This window comes from Pelophylax lessonae (genome assembly GCF_965119305.1).
Source record: "Pelophylax lessonae genome assembly, chromosome: 1".
NCBI lineage: Eukaryota > Metazoa > Chordata > Amphibia > Anura > Ranidae > Pelophylax > Pelophylax lessonae.
Genome location: NC_138768.1, coordinates 526478313 through 526498329, shown reverse-complemented (window position 1 = coordinate 526498329; position 20017 = coordinate 526478313). Strand labels below are relative to the sequence as shown.

Here is a 20017-nt window from a genome sequence, read left to right as displayed (position 1 = left end):
TTTTACTAGACGCGTTGTTAATAAAGTTAGGTGCAGACCGGAAGTTGGAGTTCAGGGGGCGGATCTGCAGGTTTTCCGGCGGAAGTGGTGTGGTTCTTGTCAACAGAGGCTTCGGTAGTAGGGGTAGTGTTGAAGTGAGCGGAGATAGGTGTGTGTAGGGGGAGACTTATGTGTGATAGCTAAGGGAGCACACACGGCGCACTGCAACACTCCTCTCTACCTGACTCTGCGACACTTATACTCTGCTCAATGGCTGGAATCAAAGGTAACACGCTGCTTATACACATACCTACCTATATATGTCCATTCCTCTACAGGTCAGGGCTGTTTTTGTGGCAGATGAGGAACCTATTTGATATTAGGTGGGTGGTGATAAAGTTATGGCTGATCAGTGTGCTAGTATACAGGGTCCCCTGGACTTACCATTGCTGCCATGGCATGTGCTTGTGTGACACTGCTTTTGGCCTCATTAGATGCCTATCAGAACAGTTGGAGCAGACCTGTGCTTTCCCCATTCAGGACAAAGCCACATGTTCCTATTATTATGGAGGGTTTATACACTGATCAGCCATAACTTTATATGTTTACTGACAGGTAACATGAATAACATTGATTATCCCGGTACAATGGTATCTGAAAGTCAGTGGGATATATTAGGCAGCAAGTTGTGAAGAAGTTAATGTATTGAAAGCTGAAAAAGAAAATGGCACCGTGGTTTATTTTGAATGGGGCTGCATAGATGCAGACTGGAGAGGATGCCCAATGCTGACCCATGCACTATCACAAAGGGATTGATGCCGCTCCAGGTGAGAGATAAGTATCCATTCTGGGCCATGGAAGTAGCGATTTGTATAGGAAATGGTTTGACAGCACTCAGTGTCAGCGGATAAAAAGTCTTTATTTCTCCAAAAACATGACAGCAGAATGAACAGATGCCTCAAACAGCACGTGTTCATTGTGCTGTCATGTTTTTGGAGAAATAAAGACTTTTTATCTGCTGTCAAACCATTTCCTATACAGTCGCCAATGCTGACCCATGGCCACAGCTAAAAGTGCCTATAATGGGCATGTTATCATCAGAACTGGACCACGGAGCAATGGTAGAAGGTGGCCTGGTCTGAAGGATTACATTTTCTTTTACATCATGCGGATGGCCTAGTGCAGTGATGGCAAACCTTGGCACCCCAGATGTTTAGGAACTACATTTCCCATGATGCTCATGCAATCTGCACTAGGGCTGCACGATATTGGGGAACAAAGAACATTGCAATATTTCTCTGGGTGGAATGCAGAAGACGGATTAGGTAGAGTCGGGAATCACAGTTGTGGTAGGAGGTAGAAAAACACAGCCCGACATGACATCTGTCCCACACGTTCCCTCTGCCTCCCTGGAGCTAGTTCTCTTGACTGAGCAGTGACCGCGGCACAGCGAACCAATCACGTGAGTAGCGGCACAGGGAACCAATCAGATGTGCAGGCACGCGTGATTGGTTAGCTGTGCAGCTGCTCACGGCGCGCTGCTTACCGCTGAACGTGTGGGACGGCTGCCAGCACTGCGAGTCCTCCTCCTCCCCCCAAGTCCCGACTTCTCCCTGCCTAATGGTAAATATTGTGTCTTCAGCGATATGAATATCGCCCACGCCCACAGAACGATAGTCGATATCATATCGACTATCGTTCAGCTCTAATCTGCACTGTAGATGAGCATTGTGGGAAATGTAGCTCCAAAACATCTGGGGTGCCTAGGTTCGCCATCACTGGCCTAATGTTTGTGTGTTGCACTTAACTGGGGAGATGGCACCAGAATGCACTATGGGAAGAAGACAGGATGGTTTTAGGAACACAACAACAGGTTCACAGAGTTTACTTGGCCTCCAAATTCTCCAGATCTCAATCCAATGGAGTGTCTGGGGGATGTGCTGGAAAAAAAAGTCCCATCCATGCAGGCCCCACCATGAAACTTACAGGACTTGTAGCATAAATAAGCCTATCAATTTGAGTTTCAAAAAACAGTTCACATTCCTGGCATGCCGGAAATGTTAGCTGTCGCATTGGTTGTGCCCTCAATTAAACTGTCAAACCATCCAGTGGCTGGTGTCATAAGGGATCACATGTACAGCACCATGGCAGTTGCAGATTAAACAGAGGCCAAGATGGCATCTTCCTTGGCTGAAAACGATGAGAGGGTTTACTTCCACTTTATAGGATGTACTACTGATGGCTTATTGCAAGTTACCACAGCATACCTTCAGGGGCATAGGGGCATCCATGTTTTAATGGGTCAGGGCTGTTTTGGAGGTAAAAAGGGCTTTTTTCACAATAAAAAGGGGCATCTACTCAGTATTAGCTGGGTTGTCAAAAAGTTATGGTTGATCAGTGTATGTCATTGCTGTACTAGTATACAGGCTACACCAGAGCTTACTATTGTTGGTATGGCATGTGCACGCATGACATTTGACTGCTTTGGCCTCATTAGATGCTTATCAGAACACTGTGTTAGAGCAAACCTGTGCTGTCCCCATTCAGGACAAAGCAACATGCTCTTGTTATTTAGAGGCTTTATGTATCGCCAACAATGAGAAGAGGAGATTAAGGGGGATATGATCAATATGTGTAAATACGTAAGTGGTCCATATAGTGAACTTGGAGCAGAGTTATTTACTTTAGGGTCATCACAGAGGACAAGGGGCACTATTTACATCTGGAGAAAAAGAGATTTAATCTGCACGTACAGAAAGATTTCTTCACAGTAAGGGCTGTGGAAATGTGAAATAGATTCCCTGAAGAGCTGGTTATGTGCAGCTTAGTAGATTGTTTCAAAGAAAGGGTTTTGCACAGAGCAGCCCTGATTCCCCTTTTCTGGGATGCCCAAGCGGTGCTCCTGGCTCTTCCCCCTTCATCGGTTGCCCCCACAGAGAGCCCCTTTTCATGGGGGCACCCGTGCGGGCACACTCACGAGTCCCTCTGCTGCGTCCATTCACAAAGATAGCAGGACTTGACCCTGCCCCCGTGTCACTGGATTTGATTGACCGCAGTGGGAGCCAATGGCTATCAATCTATCCAATGAGGTCCTGAGACAGCGGCTCATGCCTGGCCTCATTTGGCAAAAGTATGCAGCCAGTTTCTGATGGATGAAAGAATTGATACCATTGTTTGGCCCCCACACTCGCCTGACCTAAACCCAAGAAGCTCAGTGATGCCCTGTTCCAGATCTGGGAGGAAATACCCCAGGACACCAACCGTCATCTCATTAGGAGCATGCCCCAATGTTGTCAGGCATACATACAAGCGTTTGAGTTGCTGCAATGAAATTTCAGCAAAATAGACTAGCCTGCTGTATCATTTTTTCACTTTTATTTTCAGGGTGTCTTTGAATTCAGCCCTCTGTAGGTTTAGTGTTTTCATTTCCATCAAACAATGTGGCATCCTTTCCTTCCTAACACATTACCCAGTCCATATCCGTATAGATATCTAGCATGAGATTTTTCCCCATTGAGATCTGATGTGTTTTCAAAGTGTTCCTTTCAATTTTTTGAGCAGTGTGTGTGTGTATGTATGTGTGTGTGTGTGTGTGTGTGTGTGTGTGTGTGTGTGTATATATATATATATATACATACATACACAGTATCTCACAAAAGTGAGTACACCCCTCACATTTTTGTAAATATTTTATTATATCTTTTCATGTGACAACACTGAAGAAATGACACTTTGCTACAATGTAAAGTAGTGAGTGTACAGCTTGTATAACAGTGTAAGTTTGCTGTCCCCTCAAAATAACTCAACACAGCCATTAATGTCTTAAGCGTAAATGTCCAAATTGGGTCAAGTGTCAATATTTTGTGTGGCCACCATTATTTTCCAGCACTGCCTTAACCCTCTTGGGCATGGAGTTTACCAGAGCTTCACAGGTTGCCACTGGAGTCCTCTTCCTCTCCTCCATGACTACATTATGGAGCTGGTGGATGTTAGAGACCTTGCATTCCTCCACCTTCGGTTTGAGGATGACCCACAGATGCTCAATAGGGTTTGGGTCCGGAGACATGGTTGGCCAGTCCATCAACTTTACCCTCAGCTTCTTTAGCAAGGCAGTGATCGATTTGGAGGTGTGTTTGGGCTCGTTATAATGTTGGAATACTGCCCTGCAGCCCAGTCTCCGAAGGGAGGAGATCATGCTCTGCTTCAGTATGGCATAGTACATGTTGGCATTCATGGTTCCCTTAAGGAACTGTAGCTCCCCAGTGCTGGCAGCACTCATGCAGCCCCAGACCATGACACTCCCACCACCATGCTTGACTGTAGGCAAGACACACTTGTCTTTGTACTCCTTACCTGGTTGCCGCCACACACGCTTGACACCATCTGAACTAAATAAGTAAATAAGATATGATGCTGAACGTGTGCACTCAACTACTTTGGTCGACCTTGGCGAGGCCTGTTCTGAGGGGAACCTGTCCTGTTAAACCACTGTATGGTCTTGGCCACCGTGCTGCAGCTCAGTTTCAGGGTCTTGGCAATCTTCTGATAGCCTAGGCCATCTTTATGTAGAGCAACAATTATTTTTTTCAGATCCTCAGAGAGTTCTTTGCCATGAGGTGCCATGTTGAACTTCCAGCGACCAGTATGAGAGAGTGAGAGCGATAACACCAAATTTAACACACCTGTTCCCCATTCACACCTGAGACCTTGTAATGCTGAGTCACATTAGCATCGGGAGGGAAAATGGCTAATTGGGCTCAATTTGGACATTTGCACTTAGGGGTGTACTCACTTTTGTTGCCAGAGGTTTAAACACTAATGGCTGTGTGAGTTATTTTGAGGGGACAGGAAAGCTACACTATTATAAAAGTTGTACACTGCTACAATGTAAAGTAGTGAAAGTGTCATTTCCTCAGTGTTGTCACATAAAAAGATATAATAAAATATTTACAAAAATATGTGAGTGGTGTACTCACTTTTGTTAGATACTGTGTGTATACATGTGTGGTTTTTTTTTGCCTTCCTCTGGATCAACTGTGAATATAGGATTGTGTATATGGAAGTTTTCTATTTGAGTGTGTTGGGTTCCCTTTTTTTTTTTGTGGATTGAACTAGATGAACTGGTGTGATTATCAACCAGATTATTTTAACTATGTAATTTTTGCACGAGAAACAGTACAGCTAAAATACAGTTTAGGCTATGAGGGGGTTAGGAGAGCCCTACCTGTTGGCAATCTAAAAGGAATGTCTCTGTGTGCAAATTAGTCGATTGAGAAAGTGTAAGTAGGTGGAACCATCACTTCTGATTTATTCGGCTGTCAACATCGCCGAATTTTAAAAAATGACAGTATTCAAAAATGCTTATTTTAGCATTTTTAATACTTTTAAGTGCAAAGGAGGGAATTGGTTTCTTTTAGACCCCCAGATCCCTCCATAAATAGTACTTGTCACTGCCTATTACTGTCACAAGGGATGTTTACACTCCTTGTGACAGCAATAAAAGTTATCAGATTTGGTTTTTGTTTTTTTTGTTTTTTTAAAGGAACAGTAAAAAAATAAAAAGAATAGGAAAATAATGATTTTTTTAAACCGCTCGCACACAAAAAAAATGCATGCAGAAGTCGCGCCCCCAAATTTAAATGGTGTTCAAAACACCCATGTGAGGTATCGCCGCGATCGTCAGAGTGAGAGCAAAAATGTTGTAGTCGCATTTTCTCCAACAGTTTTTGCCTGGCTCCTTTTTCAACTCAATAGGGCAGAAGCTATCTCAAAGAGCCACCCACTGAGCATGACTAGCTTTACTTTTCCTTCATTACCTTGTTGCTCCGTTCAGTGCTAGGAGCCGGAAGAAATATACTAATTTAGGGATGGAGAAGCCTATGACCCACTTCATGTGACAGCACCAGGCTAGCCAGCCCTGTCACATTGGGGGGGGGGGGGGGGGGGTTGTAGCCCTGTATAAGCTACAGTTCTCATAAATCACACACATTTCACTCTTAAAAGCTGATTGGAGGGGTGGGGGAGGTGAACGCAAGACAATTCTATGCTGCTGTGAATGACTGAATGCTTCTAATGCCTCGTACACACGCATCAATTATTGGCCGGGAATTTTCGGCCAACGTCCGATCGGCCGATTTTCGGCTTGTTAGTATGATGCTTCCGACAACCGACTGCAGGCTATAAAATTTTTGTTGGCCGTCAACACAACGGCCGATTTTCCGTCAGTCAGTACAGATTTCGGCAGACAAAAATCTGATGAGCAAGACTGGGCATGCTCAGAGAAGAAAAAAAACACGGAAAGTAAACCATCACATAACATCACTTCTGAAGTAGATTTTTGTTGGCCGAGAAAATTTGTGTGCAGTCTAGGCACATTCCAACCAACAAAACACAACTCTGGACAAAAGTCGGACGATCGGTCGGCCGACAATCGCTGCGTGTGTACGAGGCATAAGTGAACCGGTTGCTTTTTATGCATGGGCATAACCTAAGTTCACTTAAGTGTGTAAATGTATAGTGTAATGTGCCAAATAACAAAACATGTTCGTGTATGTATAGCCAAAACTTCTTTCTTTTTAGTTTTGGATAGACTAATGCTTCATTCACATGGGTATTCAGGGCCGTACACCATCCAGATCAATGTCATGGGTATAGCAGATATGGTCAGGGTGAGAAGCCAGAGCAAATGCCTGTGGTTAGAGATAGCTGAGCAGCTCTAGGCTGATCTGTCTGCATCTTGCTATGTTTCTTCTGCAATAAAATATTTGTAAGTTTCTGTTTTTGGTCTTCTGGATGATAAACCCCCCCCCCCCCCCCAAAAAAAAAACAGCGCTACTAAATATGAAAAACTTAACACCGCTCTTATCGTAAAATAAACCACGTTACATAATGCAGCACAGTGCAACACAAAAAATGGCTGCGAGCCATGGTGCCCTAGCTAGACAGCACCTGATTCTTCAGTGACCACAAGACCTAAGTTTGAAAAGAAGTCTCCTCCCTGCTCCACCCATCACTCTCCTTCCCTTCTCTGGACTTCCTCCTCACTGAGATCCCGCTGTATATCATCTGGTGAGGGAGTGTAGGCAAGGAGGGGTGTGTTTTTGGAGTTCTGTACCCTAGGGCATTGGTCCTCAACTCTGGCCTACAGGGCCCACTAACAGGCCAGATTTTCAAGATAACTGAAATACATCCCAGGTGATATAATTTGCTGCTCAGTGATTGCAGTACTCTAGTCTGCATCTCCCCAAGGTAATACCTAAAATCTGGCCTGTTAGTGGGCCCTGTAGGCCAGGGATGAGGACCAATGCCCTAGGGGGCTGGAGATTGTTTGTACTGGGGGGGAGGGGGTATTTGTACTGAGGGGTCTGTACTGGAGGGAGCAATATCTATGCTGATGGGTCTGCACTGGTTGAGGGGATTCACGAATGTTGGAGGGGTCAGTCTGTATTGGGGGGGGGGTTATTTCTGTACTGAGATGTTTGTACTGGAGGAGTCTATCTGAGCTGAGTTTGTGTTAGCGGGATCAATCTGCTGGGAGGTTAGTTTGTGCTGATGGGATCATCTCTAGAAGGGTTGGTCTATGTTGGAGGAGGTTCAATTTGTGATGAGAAGTCTGTGCTGGGAGGAGGTTGGTCTGTGTTGAAGAGTCTGTTCTGGGGGGGTAGCCAGTGCCAAGGGGTCTGTACTAGGGGTAGAAAGGCGTCAGTATTTGATGAGGGGATTGTGTAGGGGGAGGAGGGGCCGTCAGTCTGTGCTGGGGGGGCTGGGTCAGTGTGTTGAGACATCTGTGCGGGGGTTCTTTTTTCCAGTGATTTGTGCTGGGGGAGAAATCTGTACCGAGGGGGTGAGCGGGGATTTAGGAATGCTAGGGGAGATCTGTACTGTGGGAGGTATGTTCTTGGAGGTGGGTGATTTGGACTGGTAGGAGGCAGTAATTTTAGTTTTACCCTGTATTTGGCCTGTGCATTACACAGTCCTGACCCCTGCGCTATAAACACTAATGCCCTGTACACACGTGCAGATTATCTGCAGACTTTTGTCTGTAGACTTACCAAAACCATATAATATGAGGTCAAACCTAAACACTTTCAATTTGTATGCAATCCGGCAGGCCCTTGCACTACATAGAAAAGGTAAATCTGAAGACAAAAGTCTTCAGATAATCTGCACGTGTGTACGGGGCATTAGGGAAATTGAATCAAAACTGGAGAAACTGTGCATGGCAACCAATCAGCTGCTATCTTTCCATTATATAGCTTAACTGAACAAGCAGATGATAAAAGCCATGCACAGCTGCTCCAGATTCTGTCTGCTCCAGTTTTTATTACCTTCACCATTTTATATTCCGGACTACTGTACTCTAAGAACTTAAGAAGTTCTTTAAGGTAATGTATGTGAAAAGGGTATGTAATGGAACAGTTACATTTTATTAAAATGAATGTGCTGAGGTTTGTATGTGTCTGTTAGGGCTTGTTCACGCTAGTTGTTGGGAGGAGTGGTAAAACATTGTAAAATCACAAATCCCCCCCCTCATTCACCTCCTATATTTACTTAGTATGATTAAAAAATGTCCACCAAGGATTTTCCAATCTTCAAACCCCATGCCGGAGGAGTTAAACTTCGGCAGCAGCAGGCATTAAGCCCTTCTTCTCTGGTCAGAGTAACTGGAATTGTATGTGTGCAGTGTTTGTATAAGTCCTAGAGAATCATACAAGATTCCCATTCTATCATTCTGTAATTTTGTGTAAAAAGTATACAATGTATAATTATAGCCAATTAGGGGATGCATGTTACAACCAGATAAATGAATAAGTCATTGAGTCATATCGTTCCAGTAGGTACATATAGTTTGCTGTGGAAACAAAACAAATGAAATGCTGGAATTTAGTCTTTGATGAAGGGTGTATTGAAAGAGTTAGGAACACCCTTGGGGCTTAATGCAGTCAGATGACTGTCTGCTGACTACTCTCCAGAGTTATAGTCTTCCTTTCTCCAGTCAGCGGCTGCCTGCTTTTGAGATGATCGCCAGTTCTGGAAGTGTCCTGATTAAATTCATATATCCGCATGACAAATTCTTTTGCTGTGGTCACTACATGCAGCATCTGCCCCAATCATTTACATTTCATGCAACATTAAGAGATGGAAACTAGACAGAATAATTGCAGTGAGTATTCATTTTGGTAGCTTTCTGCTTTTCTCTTTTGTATTTTTGATTGTTTATAACTGGGCTCCCAACATTTTCTATTTAGTTATTTATGTTGAATGCATATTAGTTATAGTGGGATTGACTTACTAAAACTGGAGAGTGCAAAATCTTGTGCAGATGTGCATGGTAACCAACAGCTTCTAACCTCAGCTTGTTAAATTAGGCTATTGCCAAAGAAAACAATAAAGAAAAAACTGGAAGGTAATTGGTTTCTATGCAAAGCTGCACCAGGTTTTGCACTCTCCAGTTTTAGTAAATCAACCCCAGTGTTCTTTCCAACTTCTTTGTGTTGCATATGTTTTTGTTTGAGTTTAGCATATGACAATATGTTTGATGGGAAATCATCTTGTATACTATCAAAAATTAGGGTACCGTTATATCTGGTTGCCATCTTGTCTTTATGCCCTGGAGACCCATCCCGCATGTGTGCTCAAAGGAACATCTCATCATTGCACCCTGCAGAAAATCTGCAGAGGGTAAAGATGCCCTTGAATATCCCCTCTTGTGTGCGCCCTTGATACCGTCATGTCTTTGTGCCCTTGGTACCATCTAATGTGTGCTAAAAAATGTTGTCTCGTCATTGCAATCTGCAAAAAAACTTAACTGAACTGAATCTTAAACGCCTTTGATACAGTCTCTTGTATGCACCCTGGATACCTGCTTGTCTTTACACCCTGGATACAGTCTCGTCTTTGCGCCCCACAGAAGATCTCAAATTGGTGCCAACAGACTGTATCGTGTATACGCCCTGGATACAATCTTGGATATCTTCTCATCTTTATGCCGTGAGTACCTTTTCAGATACTGTCACGTCTTTGCACCCTGGAGACCATCTGTTATGTGTGCTCAGTGGAACATCATATCGTTGCACCCAATGATTTTGATACTGTCTCATGTGTGCATCTGGATACTGTCTTGGATACCTTCTCGTCTTTACACCTTGGGTACCATCTCAATGCCATCTTGTCTTGCGCCCTTTATGCCATCTCCACTGGGTGCCAGGGCATAGAGATTCCTCAGTCTTTTGTATGTGCCCTGCATACCATCTTGGATGCCTTCCCTGTCTTTTATACTGTGGGAACCTTCTCAGATGCCGCCTCCTCTTTGCTCCCAGGAATGTCGCCTCGTTTTTGTACCCTTTTGCTTTTCAGATACCTTATCATTTTTATACCGTGGCTACTTTCTTGGATGCCACTTCGTCTTTGCGCCCTGGATGCTTTCTAATCTTTGCGCCCTTAATGCCATGTCGGGGCATAAAAACACCCTTGACACTGTTCATTTTATGGGCCCTTGATACTGTTTTGGATATCTTCTCATCTTGAGTACCTTCTTTAATGTGGCCTCATCCTTTTTCCCCTGTATGCCGCCTAGTCTTTGCGCCTTGGATACCATTTTTAGATACTTGTCATCGTTGCGTTATGATACCTTTTTTAAATGTTGCCTCATCTTTGCGCCCTGGATGCTGCCTTGTCTTTGCACACTTGGGACGATCTTGTATTTGTGTTCAGAGGAACAGCTTATTGTGCCCTGTAGAAAATATTGATTCCCTCAATACTAGCTCTCTTTTTTGAGCCCTGGTTGCCATCCCTACATGCCACCTAGTCTTTGTGTCCCAGATGCCACCTGGGTTTTGCTGCAGTGACTTTACGCTCTGGAGGCTATTTCAGATATTTTGTTGTCTTTACGCCGTGGGTAACTTTTATTGGATGCCACCTCGTCTTTGCTCCCGGCATGCTGTTTCAGATACCTTCATGTTTTTACACTGTGGGTACCTTCTTGGAGCATTTTCAGATACCTTCTCGTCTTTACTCCTTGGGCACCTTTCGTGGATGCCACCTTGTCTTTGCGACTTTGATGCTGCCTTGTCCCCCCCCCCCCCCCCCCCCCAATTGACGTGCCAGGGCGTAAAGATGTTTTGATACTGTCACATGTAACACCCTGGACACCTTCTCATCTTTGTCGTCCATAAAGACATGAATGAGCGAGTTTGGGGTGGAAGAACTTGACTGGCCTGCACAGAGTCCTGACCTCAACCCGATAGGGCACTTTTTGGGATGAATTAGAGTGCAGACTGCAAACATGGCATTCTCTCCAACATCAGTTCCTGACCTCACAAATGTGCTTTTGGAAGAATGGTCAAACATTCCCATAGACACACTCCTAAACCTTGTGGACAGCCTTCCCAGAAGAGTTGAAGCTGTTATAGCTGCAAAGGGTGGGCCAACTCAATATTGAACCCTACAGACTAAGACTGGGATGCCATTAAAGTTCATGTAAAGGCAGAGGTCCCAATACTTTTGGAAATTTAGTGTATCTTCTGGTCTTTGCTCGCTGGGGACCATCCAGATTTTGAGCTCGGCAGAAACGCTTACCGCGCCCTGAAGAAAATATTTACTCCCTGAATACTGTCTCTTCTTTGAGCCCTGGTTACAGTTTCATCTTTATGCCATACATACCATCTCATCCTTTCTTTCTCACTCCTGTGTGCTCATCCTTGTTACTGTCACATTTTTGTGTCCTAAATACCATCTCCTCTACGGGTATGCGCATGTATAAGATTCACTGTTTGAATAATTTGTGTGCAGCCTTCACAGCCAGGAAGAGGATGCCAGCCAAAGATAATGTATAGTTTTGGGTGGTCCTAGTATTGGTGGAGTGAGAAGAAAAGTTTGCATTTATTTAAGAGAAGCATTCTTCACTAAAAAAAAATTGGATTTATTGTTAAATAAATCCTTATTAAGTTTTGATGGCATCGTTTGTGTGTGTACCTTTTTTAATTTTCAAGTGCCTTCTACAAGGCTGCAATTTATTAATATTTCATAAATACAGCACTCATTTTTATGGACTTGGTTTAATGTTTTTAACTTAATTTACTTGTCCTGTTCTGCTTTGTTCTAGCTTTGATCAGCCTCTCATTTGGAGGAGCAATCGGTCTGATGTTTCTTATGCTCGGCTGTGCATTGCCACAATACAAGTAGGTTTATCATTTTAATTCATTCTCTGTTGCAATAATCCGTGTACACTAATCTGGTTTTGTCTCTCAATTGATAAAGGATAAGCGCACATTAAGCAAAGTGCACTTTATCATTTTTGTCCTGACCTAACCTAAAGAAACAATGTGTTGCGCTGTTATAAATTCAATAAACAAGTGAGTGCATAAATGCAACAAATTCTCATGTTAAAAAACAAAAAACTAAAAGGCCCCTTTCGCACAGGGAGTCCCGTCAGACGGACTCCGTTTTTCTTAGCGGATGATCGATCGGCCGATCCTCCGCTGAGCAGGCGGATGGCAGCTCTGTCTCCGCGCTGTGTGCGGAGACAGAGCTGTCAGGTCCCCATTCTTTATGGGGGAATCGGATGAGAATGGACTGTCTGTCCGTTCACATCCGATCCGCCAGACGGATGGAAAATAGGGTTTCTATCCGTCCGGCTTTGACGGATCAGATGTCAGCGGACATATCTCCGCTGACATCCGATGCCCCATAGAGATGCATGGGGCATCCTTTCAGATCTGCCTGAAAAACGGACAGACGGATGTGAACGGACTCCGTGTGAAAGGGGCCTAAAGAAAAATGTCCACTGTCAAGTATATGCTTTTTACCATCATCACCAGTCCAGTGCTCCCGGGCCACCACCACACCAGTCAGCTTATAAGAACATTAGACCCCAAAATATAAGAGGTCTAATATAGCTTTATGCTGCCCATGGATGGATGGCACTCCGCTCGCACCACTTATGACTGACCACACACTAGGAGCAACTCTCATAAACATCAGAAGCGATAAGTATATGGCTTAGACTGCTCACACATGGATGGCTCTCTCCCCTGTGTTATCCAGAAATGTTCCCAGAAGGATATAAGGCTGTTTAATTACTCACAGGTGAGTATACAAACTCGGGATGGTCTCATATGCAGGAAAGAAGAGGGAGAATCCACATAGTGTGGCAGTTTTAAACTTTAAATTATTATAAAACTGGGCTATCATACACACAAACAAGGAACCTAGAAACTCTAGGTTAACTCCCTCTCCCCCCTCCACAGATGTATACTTGCTTGATCCAGCCAAAGGACTTTTCAGGCTATTTTTTTTGTTGGATATGCATAGTTTTCTTTCTCTTCCCAGTATAAGGAGCTTTGATACATAGTTATCTATCAGATGCCTTTTTTTTAGAAAATGTTGAAATATATTTATTATGGGAGAATGTGGTTACATTTTTTTTATTATAAAAGAAAAAAGAATCAGTTGATGTACAGTACAGACCAAAAGTTTGGACACACCTTCTCATTCAGAGTTTTCTTTATTTTCATGACTATGAAAATTGTAGAGTCACACTTCAAGAGGTAGTCACCTGAAATGGTTTTCACTTCACAGGTGTGCCCTGTCAGGTTTAATAAGTGTGATTTCTTGCCTTATATATGGGGTTGGGACCATCAGTTGTGTTGTGCAGAAGTCAGGTGGATACACAGCTGATAGTCCTACTGAATAGACTGTTAGAATTTTGTATTATGGCAAGAAAAAAGCAGCTAAGTACAGGAAAACGAGTGGCCATCATTACTTTAAGAAATTAAGGTCAGTCAGTCCGAAAAATTGGGAAAACTTTGAAAGTGTCCCCAAGTGCAGTCACAAAAACCATCAAGCGCTACAAAGAAACTGGCTCACATGCGGACCGCCCCAGGAAAGGAAGACCAAGAGTCACCTCTGCTGCGGAGGATAAGTTCATCCGAGTCACCAGCCTCAGAAAATCGCAGGTTAACAGCAGCTCAGATTAGAGACCAGGTCAATGGCACACGGAGTTCTAGCAGCAGACACATCTCTAGAACAACTGTTAGGAGGAGACTGTGAATCAGGCCTTCATGGTAGAATATCTGCTAGAAAACCACTGCTAAAGAAAGGCAACAAGCAGAAGAGACTTGTTTGGGCTAAAGAACACAAGGAATGGACATTTGACCAGGAAATCTGTGCTTTGGTCTGATGAGTCCAAATTTGAGATCTTTGGTCCCAACCACCGTGTCTTTGTGCGACGCAGAAAAGGTGAACGGATGGACTCTACATGCCTGGTTCCCACCGTGAAGCATGGAGAAGGAGGTGTGATGGTGTGGGGGTGCTTTGCTGGTGACACTGTTGGGGATTTATTCAAAATTGAAGGCATACTGAACCAGCATGGCTACCACAGCATCTTGCAGCGGCATGCTATTCCATCCGGTTTGCGTTTAGTTGGACCATCATTTATTTTTCAACAGGACAATGACCCCAAACACACCTCCAGGCTGTGTGAGGGCTATTTGACCAAGAAGGAGAGTGATGGGGTGCTGCGTCAGATGACCTGGCCTCCACAGTCACCGGACCTGAACCCAATCGAGATGGTTTGGGGTGAGCTGGACCGCAGAGTGAAGGCAAAATGGCCAACAAGTGCTAAGCATCTCTGGGAACTTCTTCAAGACTGTTGGAAGACCATTTCAGGTGACTACCTCTTGAAGTGTGACTCAACAATTTTCATAGTCATGAAAATAAAGAAAACTCTTTGAATGAGAAGGTGTGTCCAAACTTTTGGTCTGTACTGTATATCGAAATGAATTTCCAGACTAATATTTGTTTCTCTCTCCAATCTAGTGCATATTGGCCATTGTTTGTGTTGTTTTTCTACATATTGGCCCCTATTCCATACTGCATTGCGAGGAGAGCAGTAGATGAAACGGATGCTGCCAGTAACGCCTGCAAGGAACTGGCCATATTTCTCACAACAGGAATAGTTGTCTCTGCATTTGGGCTGCCAATTGTATTTGCTCGAGCAAAAGTGGTGAGTCAGTATCTTGGCACATCTTAGCAGAATATGGATGTATTAGAAACCTTATCACATTAGTGTCCTCATTTTTTTACACTTCTGGCCCAGGTGTCAGAGAGAACAGGAGATGAATGTTTTCACAAAGGGGACACAGCATTGGAAACTTGGCAGAACTCTTCAAAGGTTGCCTATTTCCTGACAGCCCCTCCACCTTGGCTACACTAAAATGGAATTTAAATTTGTATACTTGGTATACACCAGCCTTTATCAGAGGTGCCTAAGCAAATGTCCTCATTCTTATGGTAAGATCCTGGGGAATGCTGAGAAGCCCAGATCTTGACAGAAAATGCTGCTAAACAGTGCTACAGCATCCATTCAGTAGAATTGTGCTACTTCGCATTCTGAGTGGACCTTGCAGGGAAGGGGACAAAAAAGTTGGTTGGAGCTGGACTTTTAGCAGCAAATCCATTTAGTCCTATTTAGAATTTAGCCTTGGCACAGTAGTGTTCCAATGGAGAGAATGTTGAAATGTTTCCAAATATAACATATTCACTCAACTCAAAATTTTCTCGTAATATAGCAAAGATCACATCAGAGTACTCCATACTGCCCTCTTACACATCAGCACAGATATAGGTAGCCTGTTCACAGTAACATATATACCCCACTGTCTCACAACCCATTCTATAAAATAAAGATGGATCACGGCTGCTCCTCAAATCATACACTGCTAAAGCAGGTCATTAAATTAGTCCCAATTCCTTCATTGTCGAATCAGCACTCCCAGTTTAGTGGAGGGAGGGATAAATATGAAACACTGTACACGTGGCTGCTTCTAGTGTAGGCTGTGTTTCAGACCTAGCCCCTTTTTTATTCTTTTAGAGTGTATATTTTACACTTTAGTAATATGGCTTAAAGCGGAGTTCCACCCAAAAGTGGAACTTCCGCTTTAAATAGTCCTAGCCCCCTGACATGCCACATTTGGCATGTCATTTTTTGAGGGGGGGGAGCGGGTACCTAATTTTGACATGTTCAGTCGCCCGTCTTCCGGGATCGCGGCATCCGGCCATCTGATTGCCTGGACCCGCGATTACGTCACTCACGGCACGGGGCTCTGAAGGAATGGCACCAGCGGCCGTTCCTTCAGAGCGCATGCGCCAGTGAGGTCACTGGCTGCATTTAAGGTAAATATCTCCTAAACGGTACATGTTTAGGAGATATTTACAGTACCTATAGGTAAGCCTTATCATAGGTTGCAGAGGAGGGTTTACTTCCTCTTTAAAGACTCTTTCAGTTAAACATAAGAAAAAAAAGTACTGCATGTGCCCATGAAAAGTGCCTGCATGTATCTGCAGCGATTTCCAAAGCTTTGACACTACCTTGCCACTATCTCCTGCCTTCGGGTCATTGCTGACCCATCATAATGGTGGGTTTCCTCACTGGCCAGTAGGAAGGAGCAGGAGGAGCTTTGCCTGTCTGGATGAGCTGGCATTCAGCCTTAAAGCCTAAGCTCACCTTTTGAATAAAAATAATTTTAATATTTTTTTGCAGATAGAAAAATGTGCATTTATTATTATTATTGTTTTTCTAAGGAGCCTGCAGAGCATTGCACCCACAATCAGTAAGACATGGGTGCAGTGTCCGGCTCCTGCAGACTCAGGATAACTCTCTGCCCTTACCTCCAATACTGGCAGGCAGTTACTTGAGAGCAGGAGGATCAATGAACTACGATGAAGCTCACCAGTGCCCTTGTAGTTCATTGAGAACAACAAGCCACCAGTCACAATGGCTGGCGGTACTTGTAGTCTATTAGTTCACCGGAAACTGTGAGTGAATTACATTGGCGTGTTTGACAGCGGGTGCAGGGAGAAAATCCCCCACCTGCTGTCACAGAGAGGGGGAGATCGGAGGGTACAGCGTGCAGATGCTTGAATATGTTACATGTTCCACCCTAAGAAGCGGTGTAAAATGTCCCAAAGGTGAACATACCCTTTAACTGAAGCTTTTTGTAGGCTGCTGCAAGTATGTGTATGCACTTTTGTAGGTGTAAACTAAGAGATTCACTTTTAATATCCTGTTCAAAGATTATTTTCAAGACCCAAACAAAAGCAGAATCTTTGAAACTGCCATATATGTTGTTAATGTTTTGTATCCATCCCAATTTTTCTAGGTGTGCGAGTTTTGATGCTAATGCAGAATCCCTTTCTTTCCTTCACAGATTCTTTGGGGAGCATGTGCACTGGTTCTCACAGGAAACGCAGTCATCTTTTCCACAATATTAGGCTTTTTCTTAGTGTTTGGGAACAATGATGACTTCAGCTGGCAGCAGTGGTGAGGCGTAGTAAAATGTCTCTCTGCAATGAGCCTGACTCCCATGAACGCCCATTCAGCCAGTAGGACAGTGTGCAGTAACTGTAGCTCCACCCTGGCACTAGCATGCGGAGTCCTGTTACATTGTTTAATCATGCTTTTTGCCATGGACATGCTGTATGGCTTACCAGGAAAGCGCTTTAATGAAGAAAAATTTTTCTTCTGTGATGTTTTTGTCTGATTCAATCTTCAGACCTTTTTATGTATCATTGAGGTAGTCTATTTCATGATAAGATAAATATACATGTAGTTTTCTTGCTGTTTTTCTTTTTTGACCCCAGAAACCTTTGTCCATTCCCTACATGAGGTCAAGGCCTCACTTTACCAAATGAGTATAAGTGAAAATCTGCCATGTATAATGCACTTTTTTTTTCAGGTGTTAAAACATACATTTTTATTTGACGTTTAACTGACAATGTTTTATACGTGTTGGCAACCATCTATATAACTGAAATGGCTGATGTAACTGTTTTTTTTATTTATTTTTTGTTAATTAGCAATGGGGTTTTGTAAAAATGTTTTTCATCTGTATTTTTGTGATTATGAAAACTTTGTTGCAGCTTTACACCAGACAGTGAGATGTCAGATACCAGTGCTGCAGTTCCCATGTCTTCCTAAGACAAAAAATACACTACCAAAATCAAACCAGTACTAGTTGTACTAGATTGGGAAAATAATCCTTTATATTGTATCAAAAATTGACAAAATGTAAGTTGGCAATGAGGAAATGTATTAGCTTGGTCCAATAACTTGAATCTAACATCTAAACTCAAAAACAAAAATATTCGTCAAATGCCATGTTACATTTGTTGAAACGTGTTGGATCGGATCCAGACCTAAAGGCCCGTACCGATTGTCGGCCGTAAATATTCGGCCAACGTCCGATCGGCCGATTGTCGGCTTGTTAGTATGATGCTTCCGACAACCGACTGCGACTTTTCGGCCGAACAAAATCTGGTCTGCATGCTATAAAATTTTTGTTGGCCAACACCAGAATGGCCGATTGTTCGTCAGTCAGTACAGATTTCGGCCGACAAAAGCCAGATGAGCAAGACTGGGCATGCTCAGAGAAGAAAAAACACACGGAAAGTTAACCATCACATGACATCCCTTCTGAAGTTGGTTGTTGTTGGCCGACAAAATTCGTGTGCAGTCGTGTGCACTTTTCAACCAACACGACAGCACTGGACAAAAGACGGCCGATCGTTCGGCCGACAATCGGTACGTGTGTACAGGGCTTTACTATGCATTTCACATACTGCTAATAGGTTCCTGGGCTATTTGATTGAATAGCACTATTCTCATCTAACAAATGTTAGTGATTTGTAATTGTTTTAATTAAGTGGACTTAATTGAATTCATGTTGATTGTTAAAATTGAGTGGACTTTAAACATGTCTGCCCTAATTTATATCCATTACATGGGAGTGATCAGCACAGTACAGTAGTGGTTTTATTATTTGCTTTAAGGATGTATAAAGTGGCTGACTGAAGAAGAGTCTCTGATTCTGTACAACTAAACTGTTTCTTTTTCCTGTTGCTGGAGCAGCTTAGAACATACTACTAAGATATTTATTGATATGAGAGAGACAAAGTTCTTCAGTCAGAAAGATCAATATGAAACCTTTCCTGGTGCTCAAGTTGCTGCACACACTGGGTGTTTAGTCCCAGTGCATACACAGGGACTAGGAGCACAGTCCAGCCACCTTGCTAACAGACCATCAAACTCGGAGAGACTGACAGCTGTTGTGGCTGGATGGTGCACCTAGAAGTACTTTTGTTTAGTGCGTTATATGCCAAGGGACAAATGTTTGGACTCCAATGCCGGAGCATCATAAATACTCAGTGTGCATGAGGCATAAAGCATCTCTGTCACTATCCGTTTGTAGAATCTGTACTCTCTTCTAGAGCTAGAGTTGCTAAAGAATCTTCAGTATTCAACATATTTCTGGGTGTGTCAGAACCCTGGTTCCCCTTCTGTGCTCTGTGGTTCTGTCTGTCAGTCCCTACATCACTACTCAATCATGTAGCAATGCAGGGACAAGCAGGCTGGACCATAGCATGTGGTGGGGGACACAGTCATCCCATACTATCGGAAGTGCCAGGTGTGGGTGGCGGGACAGGCCAAGGTGCTTTTTTTTTATCGATGATTTTTTGTTTTCCTGGATAGCAACAGTGTCACTTGGCATTTGCATGTTTTTTATTTGAAGCAATATCCATTTAAATCTATTTACTCTCCATGCACATTGAAACAGTTAGTAAATGTATATGTTACAGTAGCCCCAAGGCCTAATTAAGTTCCTGTTCAGTGGACAATTGTCCTGGCGTAAAATGCAAATATTTAAGTTGAAATCCCAAATGGTCTTATGTGGCTCATTTTCATCTATGGTTGCAGCTTATAGTGTTTTTGAATGGAGCATATCAAATTTTGTGCATCTGTACATGCTTTAAGCAGGCTTATTACAGTGAATGGGAAATGCACAAAAATGCGTGTATAATGCAGATTTTTAAAATATTTTTAAATACCTTCAAAAATACATGTCCCCCCCCCCCCCTCCCCTCACGTGCATGATGAATCAAGAAAGAACAAGCATGGTAAAGTTACAGAAAGGCATCTAGTAATTTGTTGAAACTTATTTTGCAAATTCATGTGATGGGACCTTACTGCAGTGTGGAATGT

At 43.3% G+C, this 20017-nt stretch overlaps 1 protein-coding gene across 2 annotated transcripts; it reads left to right on the top strand.

The window, feature by feature from the left end:
* Positions 1 to 71: 71 nt before the first annotated feature.
* Positions 72 to 17794, top strand: LEPROTL1 (leptin receptor overlapping transcript like 1). 2 transcript variants are annotated; one of them, XM_082258968.1, is made up of 4 exons: positions 72 to 265; positions 12083 to 12158; positions 14797 to 14983; positions 17187 to 17793. In XM_082258968.1, the coding sequence occupies exons 1-4, from the start codon at positions 250 to 252 to the stop codon at positions 17301 to 17303; spliced, it is 396 nt and encodes a 131-aa protein (XP_082115094.1). In that variant the 5' UTR covers positions 72 to 249; the 3' UTR covers positions 17304 to 17793. The 2 variants fall into 2 exon arrangements, with proteins under 2 accessions (XP_082115094.1, XP_082115093.1); XM_082258967.1 differs by lacking the exon at positions 72 to 265 and adding an exon at positions 9007 to 9142 and having other exon boundaries at positions 17187 to 17794.
* Positions 17795 to 20017: the final 2223 nt, after the last annotated feature.